This window comes from Podarcis melisellensis, assembly GCF_964234715.1.
Source record: "Podarcis melisellensis genome assembly, chromosome: 4".
Taxonomy (NCBI): domain Eukaryota; kingdom Metazoa; phylum Chordata; class Lepidosauria; order Squamata; family Lacertidae; genus Podarcis; species Podarcis melisellensis.
The window spans coordinates 49,032,315-49,045,780 of NC_138531.1; the positions used below are offsets into that span (position 1 = coordinate 49,032,315).

A 13,466-nucleotide genomic window follows, 5' to 3' on the forward strand; every position below is an offset into this window, starting at 1 on the left:
TTCATACTTTGAAGTCTGCAGGCAATGTGTATACAATGTAAAGCTTTTGTAAACTTCAGCTCATGTGTGCGTAAGGTTTGGCCTCTGAGATGTTGCTGAACTACAACTCCCATTATTCCTGACCTTTGGTCATGCCTGCTAGGGTTGATGGGAGATGCAGTTCAGTAACGTCTGGAGAGCCAAAGGTTCCCCACTCATACTTTAGCTGGTCTGATGAGCTTCACCACCTTCCTGTGACTATGCCCCCATGTTGCTGTCGTGCTCATCTGAGGCTGGCGGGAAAAGCTTTCATTGAGAAAAACTTGGGCAGGCCATACATTGTCCTATCCCTGATACCGGGAAGGGTGGGGAACTTGTGTGACACTGGGGACCACAGTGGAAATGTTATCAACAAGCTTACATCTACAACCACAATGACTAGACAAATGGGTATTTTAAATGAATGAAAAAGCTGAAATGTTTCAACTGCAGCCCCTCATTTTTAGAATGTTGTCCCCTTCAAGGCCTACCTTGAACCAACATAAACACTGTTTTGGCACCAGGCATATGACTGTTAATGTCACATTCTTATGTACAGCTAGATGTTTAAATTGGTTTGCTTAGTGACAATTACGAACATGTTTCTTTGGGGGCGCTATGGTAGTGGGGGCAAGGCTGGTGTTGCTTTTTGAATTGTATTGAATAATTTGTTGGTTGCTGTTACCCCTGTTTTTAGTTCTTGTATATTTCTATATTGTTTGTATGTTATATTGTAGATCACCTCAAGACCATTTTTAGTAGAAGGCATCTAAGAAATTTAAAACAATGCAATAAAGTAATTAAAAGCTGGTTTTTAACAACAGCAAACAACAGTTTGCACAATGGAGCTTTAAGACTCAAGCAGCACTCCTCTTAATGGAAGCACTTTTGCAGAAATCCTGTTTTCCAGAGAGATCCAGAGAAAAGGATGTTCTAATAAAAATTAGGAGAAAAGTACCCTGGTCATTTGCAAGGAAAGAGGAAGGAACACCGCAACAAGTGTTTCACAAAGTGCCATGGATTGCTTCAATACCCTGTTTTATCTCAAGAAAATAACAAGAAATAAAACAAAGAGTACAAATGTCAATTTATCCATAATTCTTCTGGGGGTGGGGAACAGAGAGACAGAGAGAAGAGAAACAGGAAAACAGGTTTAAAATTCTAAGTTGAATTAATATGCTTAGTCCTGGCACTATTAAATTATCAACAACTAAGAGGAACTGAAATTGTTTTAATAACTGCATGTAACAGAATCTAGCACTCTGTGTTGATTCCCAAGGTATTCAGACATGCATCCAGACCGTCATTTATTTTTTCAAGTTAAAATTTAACAATAACTCCTGTAAAATTCCTGAAGGTTTGGGCGTTGCATTGATAAATAATATGGGTAAAATGCCTCCCAAACGTCTACGGTGCAACCTATATTCATTTCTATCAGGCTTGCATGAGATTCCTGCCTAAGTGTCATTGAAAGGCATGGAGGTTGTACAACAGCAGTGGTTGGTGTGTAGTGCCTTTGGTGGACGTGTATGTCTGGAGAAACCTATTGATTATACAGTCTTTTTTTCTATCATCCATCCCAGAAGCAGGAGCACGCTAACCAGTGGTCAAAAACAGTGAATTGGTCTCAACAAACAACAAAGACTTTCACTCCACTCCTAGCCATTACAAGATGAAATGGGATATTCAGGTTTCATCAGAAGTGCTTATTAAGGAAACTTGCATCTTGTGAGTCTTTTGATAAAACTGTGTCAAGTGTATTCTATCAGAGGTAGAACCACCATTGTCTTTTACTCATCTGTATATTTTTGTGGAGAGAAAGAAGGGGGAAAGAAAACAAAACAAAAAAACCTGACGACTTTTGGTTGCTTAATATTAAAGGGTTAGCACCTCTGGATAGTGGAGTCTTGCAATTTTTCACAGACCAGACATGGGAGCTGTTCTCGACAACACATTCTTATACTTCCAAGGGCTGTACAGACAGAGAACCTAAAAGCTAACCATCTGCAGACCCCTCTCCAAACTTGGCCTGAATCTCTCTCTACTTTTTGAGGTACTGAACATTGAAGCAGGCTGCCAAACCACTGCATTTAAGGGGAGAGGTAACCTGCTCAATTGGCACAAGATGCTTTCCCGCAGTTTATACACTCCAGACAATCATTCCACTAACAAATGCATTCTGAAAGTCTTTGGCAAGGCAAGAAACCTTGTGCTCCCAAACCCAGGGTTCCCAACAAGACTGAATTGATCTGACAGCCATCTTCATACCTGGGAAGGAGTTGCAATATACAGCTAGCTTTTTTCATTCTTCTTAATTCGAGCAAGGCCAGCACATGTGCTTGGTAGTGGATCTCATCTATGCTGGGCACTATTTCATGGAAGTCAGGTTTCTGTCACAGATCTAAGGCAAACATTACAATTTACAGGAAAGAAAATGAGGACATCAATACATTGTGCGTTGTTAGGAGATATACAACCTTTATAACACAGTAGCTTTTATTATTATCTCTGGGTTTTCTATGTCCTTTTTGCTTTGGACCATCCGCAGTTCCAGCTGGGCTGAATTGGGTTTGTTTCCTTCTCCAGCTTGGGCTTAAAAACAAAAGCAACAAAGAGACTGAAATGCCACAGGTGTTTAATTTTAACAAAAGCAGCCCAGAAGAAAAACTCGTCCCTCCCCGCCCTTCACTCCTTCCCGCCCACCCCCAAATCAATATGCTTGAATCTCAGCTCTACTGCAATTCAGGATGCAACAAGAGCACTGTAAGATCAGACCAAAGGTCCATCTCATGCAGCCCTTTGTTCTCGTCATTGACCAGCCAGATGCCTTTGGGAAGCCCACAAGCAATAAAACAATATGCCCTCAATCTTTCTTTCCCAGCAGCATACGGCCTCTGAACACAGAAGTACAAGTTAGCTGGTATTAAAAGCTGTCCAATCCACCTTGGGCAGCACACTCCTTAATTTTTTATTACAGTGGTGCCCCGCAAGACGAACGCCTCGCAAGACAAAAAACCCGCTAGACGAAAGGGTTTTCCATTTTGGAGGCGCTTTGTAAAATGAATTCCCCTATGGGGTTGCTTCGCAAGACGAAAAAAATCGTGCATCCCCCCGCGGGTTTTTTCCGCTTTTTCCGCCCTTTTCTTAAGCCGCTAAGCCGCTTATCAGCTGTTCCGCTGATAAGCCGCTTAACAGCTGATCGCTGGAAGCCGCTTGACAGCTGTAGCGCTAATCCGCTAAGCTGTCAATGGGCTTGCTTCGCAAGACGAAAAAACCGCTATACGAAGAGCCTCACGGAACGGATTAATTTCGTCTTGCGAGGCACCACTGTATCTTGAGGGTGGAGAACCTGTGGCCTTTCAAATGCTGATACCTTCCAGTTCCCAACAGCCCCAGTCACAATGGATAAGGGTCAAGGATTCTAGGAGTCATTGACCAGGAGCACCAGGAGAGCGGCTGGATCAGGCCACTGGTACATCTAGTCTAGAATCCCGTGCTCACAGTGGCTCGCCAGAAGCTCACAAGCAGGACCTGACAAACAGCATGCTCTGCTGGGCTTCCCAGCAAGTGGCATTTAGACGCATGCTGCCTTCAACAATGGAGGGAGAACACAACCATAATGGGTAGTAGCCACTGATAGCTTTATCCCCCATGAATTTGTCTAACCCTCTCTTAAAGTCATCTGAGTTGGTGGCCATCACTGTTTCAATGGATGACTCCCTGAGGGAAAAATACAGGGTTTCTATTTGCCGTCTCTAAGCCAATGTGGTGCCTTCCAGATGTACAACCCCCATGATCTTTGACTCTTGGTGATGCTGGCTTGGGGTGATTGGAGTTGTAGTCAAACTATCTAGATGGTATTATGCTGGCCACAGCTGCTCTACACCATGCATAATTTTATTAGCATCTTTAATGCCCGCCCGCCCTCAGAATAGTTTTCCTAACCTCGAAGGGTAAATAAGGCCCTTCCTCTTGGTCATACACAATTACATTCAACACAAATTGCCACTTCTTTGACTGCATTAAAGCTGATTGTAATAGAGCACAATTCAAAATATTAATTGATGTGCATGACCTGTGTAGCATTGTTTTACAGAGTGGAATTTGTTTTTTATTGAAACTTTTCAACGTACAATGCAATAAACACCACCAAACTAATCTAAATAAAAATAAAGAAGAAAGGGAAAAGGAAAACAAAAAAGAAAAACAAAAGGAGAAAGAAAAACAAAAAGAGAAAATAGAAGGGAGAGAGAGAGAGAGAGAGAGAGAGAGAGAGAGAGAGAGAGAGAGAGAGAGAGAGAGAGAGAGAGAATAAAATACAGAGCTCTCTGTCATGGGTAGATTTTAACCCTTATCTCACACAAAAGGGGGTGGACCCTCCCAGCTCTCACCTGGGAGATTTACAGAGTGGAATTTGTAAGTATTGCTCCTTAACTGCCCCTTAATTTGTAAGCATTGAGCCACTGCATGAAATTAAAGGAGTAATAGATGGTCAGTTTAAAATCATGTTCATTCCAAACTCAACTGAATTGTATATGGGCTGTATTTTCCAGTAATGGTAAACAAATGAATTCAGAAACATGGTGTAAATAGGTTACCTTTTGCACACGTTATGGTTCTCTGCAAAACATGCTGCATTGCTGACACTGTCTTTTCACATGCCACCTGTAATTGGAAGGAAAATATTTCAGTTTCATTGGCAGTTTATTGACTCAGGCCAGTAGCACTACTGCTTTACTGACACTGAAGACAATTTGTAGGAGCTGTTCTCTTCAAACATGTGCCCATGGGGAGAAACATTACATTTAAATGCAATTTCACTAAGAATATGCAGGAGAAACCGAGTTGTAGGGAGCAGGCTTTATTTCTAAACAAAGCCTTTGGCACGTTATATTCTATTATTCCCCAAAATGAAAGCTTGGAGACAGAGTGGCATATAACACAATACAGATATTCTGGGCATCAGCATTTAATACATAAAGTATTTTGACATGGCATTCTCTTGCTTTTTCAGAAATTTTGAGACAATACTTCAGAAAGCTATAGTTGCTCATGGTATGTGCAAACATATGATGCTGTTGCCTTATACCAGATCAACCTATCAGTTCATCTACAACCACTCCTACCTCAGTATTCTATTCTGTAATAGAATATTCAGTAATGCCTTATTCTGACTTGTAGCAACCTTCCAAAGTGTCAAGCACCAGTATTTCCCAACCCTACTGCCCAAAAACCTTCTATGTGGAGAGTATTTTAACTTGTATGCACCTTTTTGTTTTCTTTTGACACTTCATTGCCTCTGTTCAAGCTGATCTTGCAGGTTTCCATAGCCCTTACTCCACCTAGGAACTAGCACCCAGCAGCATAACCAGCACTGATGCGGTAGATAGGTGTATAATTTGACACTGGAAGTGCCTGAACCCAACACTATCACATGCTCATTCTCATACCACTAACCTATGGTTTACTGTTACATCTGAACAAGGGCATTCATCCTTTATCGTTTTATATGGCCTTGCTTACTTATCCTGTCGTCTTCATTTACAAATTTACATACTAAGAATTTAAAGTAAAGAAATGAGAATATTTTTTCTGTCATTGAGGCAGGAAGGAAAACTGGGGAAAGTGTCTGTCCATACTTTTAGATTGTCTGGATGCTTGTGGGTCCAGGCCAAGAGCATGGCAGCAAACAGGTCTCCCGTACCAACGAAGACAGCATCTACTTTAGGAGACTCCATTCGGATCCTCTGTGTCACTGTGGTCCCATCTTGTGAAGCTGTTAAGGAAGGCTCATATTTATATTCTTCCCAGTTTAATGTAATCAAACAGGAATCTGAGGTTAACTCATAGGTGGGCAACATAGCAACCATGTACCAAATTCAAGTGTCTACAAGTGACTTCCCCTACATGTGAAGGCAGGCTCTGGCAAATTGAGCAGACAAGGCCAATTGTGGTCCTTTCCTTTGGACCACAACAGCTAGGCCGAGAGTGGGGTCTTGTCGTCTGAGCAGCCCATGTACTCCATACACACTGCCCAGGCTTGCACCCCGGGAAGCTCACTTCAGTGCTGCTAATGCAGTGAGCTGACTTCACCCCCGGAGGCACACACCATTGTCTCTCAAGATGCCAACAACAACAACAACCACAACAATAACAAGTGTCTGCAAAATATATTAGTAATATCTCGAAATAAAGGTAACTTTGATTTATTTTTACATGTATCTGTATTTATATATGAAACTTAATTTTCAATAAATGTTCTCCTTTATTGTGGTGTGTATTTTTAATATGTATGCATATGACAAAGCAGGGCTTTTTCTCACTTAAACAAATAAATCAACTTACTTTTCCTGTGGCTTCCTAATGCTATCAGGTAATCATCTCCTGAAGGTGCCTGGAGGTCTGAGCTGGTGATTACAACAGTCTCGGGTCCCATATTGTGGAGCATATCCATTACCTTTCCATGGACCAAAATATTGAACAGTTAATTCTCATTGAAGAAAAATGACAAATAGTTAAAAGTCCCAGCATTTCTTTAAAAGGCAGGCACTAATTTAAAATACAAACTTACAAGTATGTTACATTTAACATTAAAAAAGTTTGTATTAGTGAGAGCCACTATTTTTAATATCCTCCACCTCACGAAAAGCCAAGCTGCTCCAGTAATGCTGCTTTTTACAATTTGGGTTCTTACAGTGCAATTCTATACATGTCCGCTTAGAACAGGGGCTGTCAACCTGGTCCCTAACGCCCACTAGTGGGCGTTTCAGGATTCTAGGTGGGCGGTGTGGGGTTCTACAGCACAAGCTGAATCCTCCTTCCATTGAGCACTGGTGGGCAGTAAAGAAATTGTACCATCAAGAAAGATGCATTAGTGGGCGGTAAGTATAAAAAGGTTGACTACCCCTGGCTTAGAAGCAAGTCCCCTTGCTTTCAATAAGTCTTATTCCCAATTAAGTTGGTATAAGATTGCTGCCTTGGAAATAACTCTTCTTCACACAGTCCATTTTTGTTTCTAACAAAAAGAAAAGGAAAGCAGTTTTTTTTCTCTAGGATAACAAAGTAGGATATCTGCATGGAAAACAAGAAGGCCTGGGCTTAGTATCCTGTTTGTGCCAAGAGATGCAGGGCTGTTGCACAGTGACTACATGTGGGTATACTGCATGTATCAGGTGTGCTCTCCTGCCTCCCAGAGCCATATTTACTGTACTAAGATGGGACTAAACAAAATAGTTATCAGAACCTTCACAAAACTAGAATTCCCAGGGTTATTGTGGGGAAGCCACTGTAATTAAACTAGTCTAAACTTGGCTTTGATTTACTGCATAGGTGGTTCTCAGCTCATAACTTTGAGGTCGTGGAAACAAAGGCCAAGTTTGTACATGATGTACTGCATGCCAATGTGCCCCCGAGAGTAGCTGGGGCTCACTTTATGAAAATATTTTTAATGCCTGATTCAGCCAGCTCTTCATTCCAAAACAAGTGTTCAGATAATTAAAAAAAAACCTGTGTTAACTTGAGTGTTGCAGTATAATTGAGATGGGATTGTGTTTTAATGGGATGGCATTGTAACCACATTGTTTTATGCCTGGCTGAAACTTTATTATGTTTAAAGAGATATTTTTTCCCTTTCAGAATGGGATTGAGCAAGCAGACAGACTGATAGAAAATTCTTCTGTAAAGATTTTGGAATGTGACTAGAAAATCTATAGACCTAAAGTTAGCATCTTATTAACTTGTCAGGCAGTCCAGAGACTACTTAACTTGGGCTTGCTTCCATTAATGAGACTGAAAATGGCAAACAAAGCATTATAATTAGCAATGAAAGACAAGAGGGGTATTCCCCGGTGACTCCAGAAGCATAAAAAAAAGGAGAATAAGGATAAAAATAGCCGTAATAGTCGAGAGATGCTTTCTGATGCAGGGAAAAGTGTAATCTGTGGGCTGACATTCAATTGGCTTTGCTGGGAGAAAAACTGCAAAGATCAGGGGCCTGTTTATTCTTGGCATCAGGATATTTGTCTAGACAGAACCTAATTAGCGAAACTTAACATCAGAGGACTTTACTTACAGGAATCAATAGCATTCAGTAGATTGCTGGAATATCTACGCTTCAGTACCCAATTATCCCATTTAAAGACAGGGTGTGTTTACCAGAAATTTAAGACTACAATCCAGTGGTAAATTATATCTATAGGACTTCCATAGCTATATTAGTACAGAACTGTGTCATGAAAACACATTCGTGACCATAACTATTAGCACAGTTGTTCCCAAACATTTCCCCCCTCCACAGACCACTGGAAAATTGCCAAGGGTTTTGGAGGATCACTTATGGGTTGTTTTTTCTGCTTCTTGTAGCAGTTGCAATGTGCTGTGCTACAGATGCTGTATGATTTTTGATTACATCTCCATTGCATCTTTTATTTCTTATATACTGCATGTTACATGAATTCCATACGCTTCAAATTGCAATACAATACAAGAAATAAAAGCATCAATAAAAATACAATTAAAAATCAATATGAATATTTACTGTGTGGGATGTACCACCTGCCTTCTTCAACCACAAATGCACACATATGCTGCAGACTAAACACTGTGGCTTTAAGTATGGTTGAGTCCCAGTTTGCAAAACAACAACAAACCTATGGTTATGTGCAACATATTCAATAAACACACAAGACGTAACTGGCTGTACTTTTGAATAAATGAGGTATACTATTCATTGTATCAAATGTAGATTTCAACAGAAGTAGCTCATAAAGTTCAACGGAAAAAGCAGAAGACGCAGTAGATCAGTTCATTCTGTAATCAGTTCATGCATAAGGTCCATATGTGTATACTGTAAGTGTCTATTCCACCTGTCTGTTCTTGAAGTTCAACAATCCACATGAAAGGTTGTTACAGTTCCACAGAATCCTTTCACAGAGTCTAAGACAAGGATTTCTGGAATATTTGCCTTGTTTCACAGTCCTGAAGCCCAGGATGGCGAAACAAGGCTAATATTCTGCTTTTTCCGTTGAACTTTATGAGCTACTTCTGTTGAAATCTACATTTGATACAATGAATAGTATACCTTATTTATTCAAAAGTACAGCCGGTTACGTCTTGTGTGTTTATTGCAGACCACTGTTTAGAAACCCTTGATCTAACACATAATTATCACAGCAGTAACAGTTACTACACTCTAACAATAGCTCTATCTCAAAACACAATGATTCCGATTTATCTTTTTATACAGCACACTTTTTAAATGTGCAGAGATACTCCACAATTGCCACTTTAGTTTAGCATCACAGTTTTCTGTGCCCCTTAACTGAATCTGCCCGGCCTGGATGCCAGCCTGGCTCTTTCTTCTGTCATCATGAATCAAAGCCTAAAGGAACAGCTCACCATGCATCCCACTGACAAAACTATCTTCTCTTCTCTTATTAACAATAGGGGGGGAAATACCAAGAGCAAGAACTCAGAGCTCCTTCCATACCACTTATTGAATGCCGAATGAGACACTGGTTTGCAGGCAATAGAAGCTGTTCAGCTTATTATTTTTCTTGTGGCTGACGGTTAAATTAAAGGGGGCTTCTTTGTGGGTTGCCATGAATTTGTTTTGGAAATAATGTAGTGCCAGGAGCTAAGATGTGGAATCAAGAGACTTGAACAAAGGCATAATTGCACTAAAAGATCTTCTTAGGGAAGTGTCTTAATCAACCTTATGGTAAAGTCAGGATTGCCATATTTCAAAAAGTGGAAACCCAGACAATTTACAGGAATTCAGTCCGGACGCCATTTTCAACGGGCAAATCCCAGATATGTCCAAGAAATTATGGACGTATGGCAGCCCTAGGTAAAGTGGAATATGCTTATTCTCATTTCCTACTATTGTTTTCACAGCACCAACATATAAGCACCAGGGGGCAGTACTGCAAAGTAAAGCAATGCTGAAAGTCAATTTTGAATTGCAAGTGTTGTTTTCTCCAGTGTTGAGTTCATTTCTCTGTGATTTTTTTCAAAACCAAAAAAAAGTTGCTCTGTGTGCAGAATAAAGCACTGAATCATTAACATTTTTACAACGATATAGTTAATCCTAAATACTGTGGCTTTAAGTATGGTTGAGTCCTAGTTGATGTGTGCCATAGTTTGCTTCTTTCTCGGTCATTTTGCAACTGCCTTTTGCTGAGCTAAACCATAGTCTGGCTTAATGTGGCATCTGAACTTGGACTTGTGGCTTATTTCTCCTGGACAAACCACAAGTTGCAAGCCATAGGCCAAAATTTGGTTACCCACTTGTGGTTTGTTTGGAGAGAGCTAAACTACAAGCCTGGATTCAGGCAACATGCTAAGCCAAACCACAGCTTAGCTCAGCAAAGTGCATCATCATCATGACCAGGAAGGAGCAAAGCAGCTCCAATCTGCTCTCCAGGAGTGCACAAATTTGCTTTCTTGCACTAAGCCATGGCTTTGCTTAACATGGTTTGTGAATGGGGGCAGAGAAAAGAGGTGGTCTTGCCCACTTTTGGCTCCGGTCCCACCTACACTTGTCATGCAGCCACCCCGCTAATTACCCCCGAATACAAAAAAGTTGCCCACTTCTGTTTTTAAAGCTCTTACATGCTACTAACCTGTGGTAAATGCATGGAAGCAGACCAACTGCACTAAGTGTACAAACGTCTACAAGCAGTCACAACAACCCTTTCTCTAGCAGTTACAATCACACAACAATGGTAAGGGCTGCAACAACTGCCACATAGAGGCACTCCATACACTTGACATCTCTTTGTGATTTGTACAAGTCTACCAACAGCACCATATTCGACCCACTAGTGATTACATGGAGGCGTTTAAATGTTTTCACTGGGGCACTTAGATATCGAAGAGTTCAAGAACACCTACCTCTATAGCCTCTTTTTCGGTGTGTATCTTCCTCCCGGTAAGTAACCTACAAAGCAGGAAATAACAGTCCAGTGTCCTTTTAAAATAAACATCTTTTGCTAATTAAGATTTTAGCAATAAAATCTATAGTGCACTTTACTGGGGAATATCATCCTCCAACTTTTAATGAGATAAAACTAATAAACGCCACATTGCACAAAGATTCAAACAGCTTCCCATCAAACTTGCCTCAAAAACAAGAGATATGGTATAACAAGCCCCTATGTTGTATCCTTTGTCTCTGACATAGTATTATGGAAGCTCAAGAGTCTAGCAAGTAGGGAACTTTTAAGGAAGGTTCTAACAACCTTCTGAGCTACTATAAAACCCTAGGTATAATTCTGGCCTCTTTCTTCACAGCTGGTGTTTGAGGCTCATTCTTTAACCTATTTCTCATTCTTTAATCTATTTCTGTGTCATGTTTTATACAGTTCTGTGAATTTATGGGCTGCCTTGGTTCAACAGATAGAGAAAAGTTGTTTGCATAGAGTTCCCTTTTGCACTGCTATCATATTTCATTTAATTTATTTCAGGTATTTTAGCTGCTTTTTCTGACACAGTGGTACTTGAAGGAGAGTTCAAGACAAGAAGGTATCATAAATTAATAATTCAAATTTATAACACATTTCTAAAAATCTTCTTACTATCTTTGGCCAAGGCCTTCTAATCAAAAGGCTCTGAATGTTGTCTTACTAAGGTGTTATTCAGTGTGATAAATGTATAAGTTTGCCTTCACACTAACAAATACAAGAACTTAATTATGTTGCTCATCAACCCTTGGCATCTTCTAATCCTCTCAGCTAACAGACCCTGTAAAATGATAGACTCAAACAGCATATGTACTCCATGTTGTTTAAACAATCCCAGCCAAACTAATTTTAAAAACTTATCAAAATTTAGATTTGTAAGCATGTGATTTTATATATGGCAAGAAATATCAAGAATGCATTTAATATTAATTTTAATTAATTACAAAATGCAACTTATCATTTTAATCAGGATAATAATAATAATGAAAACTATTTATCTCTACATATTTAAAAATATATGAGAAAAACAATACTTACTCAGCCTCAAACTGATTAGGTGTTATTATATCTGCTACAGGCACAACCTTGTCCTTATAAACTGGAAGAAGATCCTTTGGAACATACTGTAAAGAATAAGAAAAATGATATTGGCTTTGGAAAGCTTAAGCAGATTCTTCATTATTCACAGTTTATTCTAATAAAGTTCAAATCCTCCAAAAACAAATCCATGAATGAGCAGTTCTTCTTCTCAGCTCAATCCAGAAATTGATAAGCACACTGGTAGAAAGAGATTCACAACTATTACTGCACTTGGAAATTTAATATGAGGGACTGATCAAAATTTGCTACATGCTGGCATCTACATATAAATACCGACAATCCCCAGAGGAATACTGTGAACGCCCCAATGTGTGTGTATATGTGTGTGTGATTGTCAACATTTGCACATGAGTGTCAATAGCAGGCATAGGCAAACTCGGCCCTCCATATGTTTAGGGACTACAACTCCCATCACCCCTAGCTAACAGGACCAATGGTCAGGGATGATGGGAGTTGTAGTCCCAAAAATATCTGGAGGGCTGAGTTTGCCTATGCCTGGTCAATAGTAACAAAATTCTACACACAGTTCCAGCAAATTCTGCTATTCTGTTGCAGCAGAAAGAAAGGCTGCTGTGGCATGGGGTGGGGGGGGGGGAATCACCTATTTTTTTAAGACAAGCAACTATCCGTAAATGGCTTTCCATACAGAGTGGCCACCATGCAGTTGCACTTGAAGCAGCCAGCACACCACACATTCCATACATGCAGACAGAGTTTCGTTCCCTGTTATACTGGTCCAGTCTATGTCCTGAAGAAATAGGGTTTGCTTTGGTATAACATTATTCATTAAGATGGGCCAAGAGTGAGATGATTACCAACCATATAGCCTTCCCCACTCCACTTGTCACCCATCACAGGATCGCATACTGAAAGAGAAAATTAAAATTGTTAATGCAGATGCAATAATGCCACCGTATAAGAACACTTTTAAGTATGAAGAGCCAAGAGATCGTAACCATGCCAGGCTCATTGAAAACCTATATGGTAGTTACAATAAATTGTTATTATCCTATGCTAGGAAATTGATCTTTGCTTAAAAACACGCACACACACACAAAACTTTGTACAGGATCCATAAAAGGATAGAAGGATTATAGGCTGTGAATCTGTCCAGTAATTTGAAGGGAACACTTCTCATACCTAGAGTGAACAAATGGTCAGGCAGCAGCAACTTAAACAGGCCCTCTTAGAACTGTTTGAAAGCGATGTTAACCTATATTGATTCCAGCAAACAAGATCTTGTCTCGTAGCTCCAGGATATCAGGCAAGACTTAAACAGCTAATGTAACGAAAGTTATTCAGTGACCTTTGAATCTGAATTCTCTCTAGCGAATGCTTCAGCACTCAGTTGCCTCTTTGAAATCAGAGAAACTAAGTCAAGGCAGC

The 13,466-nt window shown here is 40.1% G+C and overlaps 1 protein-coding gene across 1 annotated transcript in view; it reads right to left on the reverse strand.

Moving 5' to 3' along the window:
• Nucleotides 1–219: 219 nt before the first annotated feature.
• The window catches only part of PDXK (pyridoxal kinase), a 42,143-nt gene continuing 28,896 nt past the window's right edge, over nucleotides 220–13,466 (reverse strand). Inside the window, exons 5-11 of the mRNA XM_081908067.1 lie at nucleotides 12,900–12,946; nucleotides 12,018–12,103; nucleotides 10,912–10,957; nucleotides 6,364–6,475; nucleotides 5,658–5,794; nucleotides 4,617–4,683; nucleotides 220–2,610 (exon numbers count right to left, since the gene is read on the reverse strand). Coding sequence (XP_081764193.1) covers nucleotides 2,498–2,610; nucleotides 4,617–4,683; nucleotides 5,658–5,794; nucleotides 6,364–6,475; nucleotides 10,912–10,957; nucleotides 12,018–12,103; nucleotides 12,900–12,946 — 608 coding nt within the window. The 3' untranslated portion in view covers nucleotides 220–2,497. The remainder of the gene's footprint in view (nucleotides 2,611–4,616; nucleotides 4,684–5,657; nucleotides 5,795–6,363; nucleotides 6,476–10,911; nucleotides 10,958–12,017; nucleotides 12,104–12,899; nucleotides 12,947–13,466) is intronic.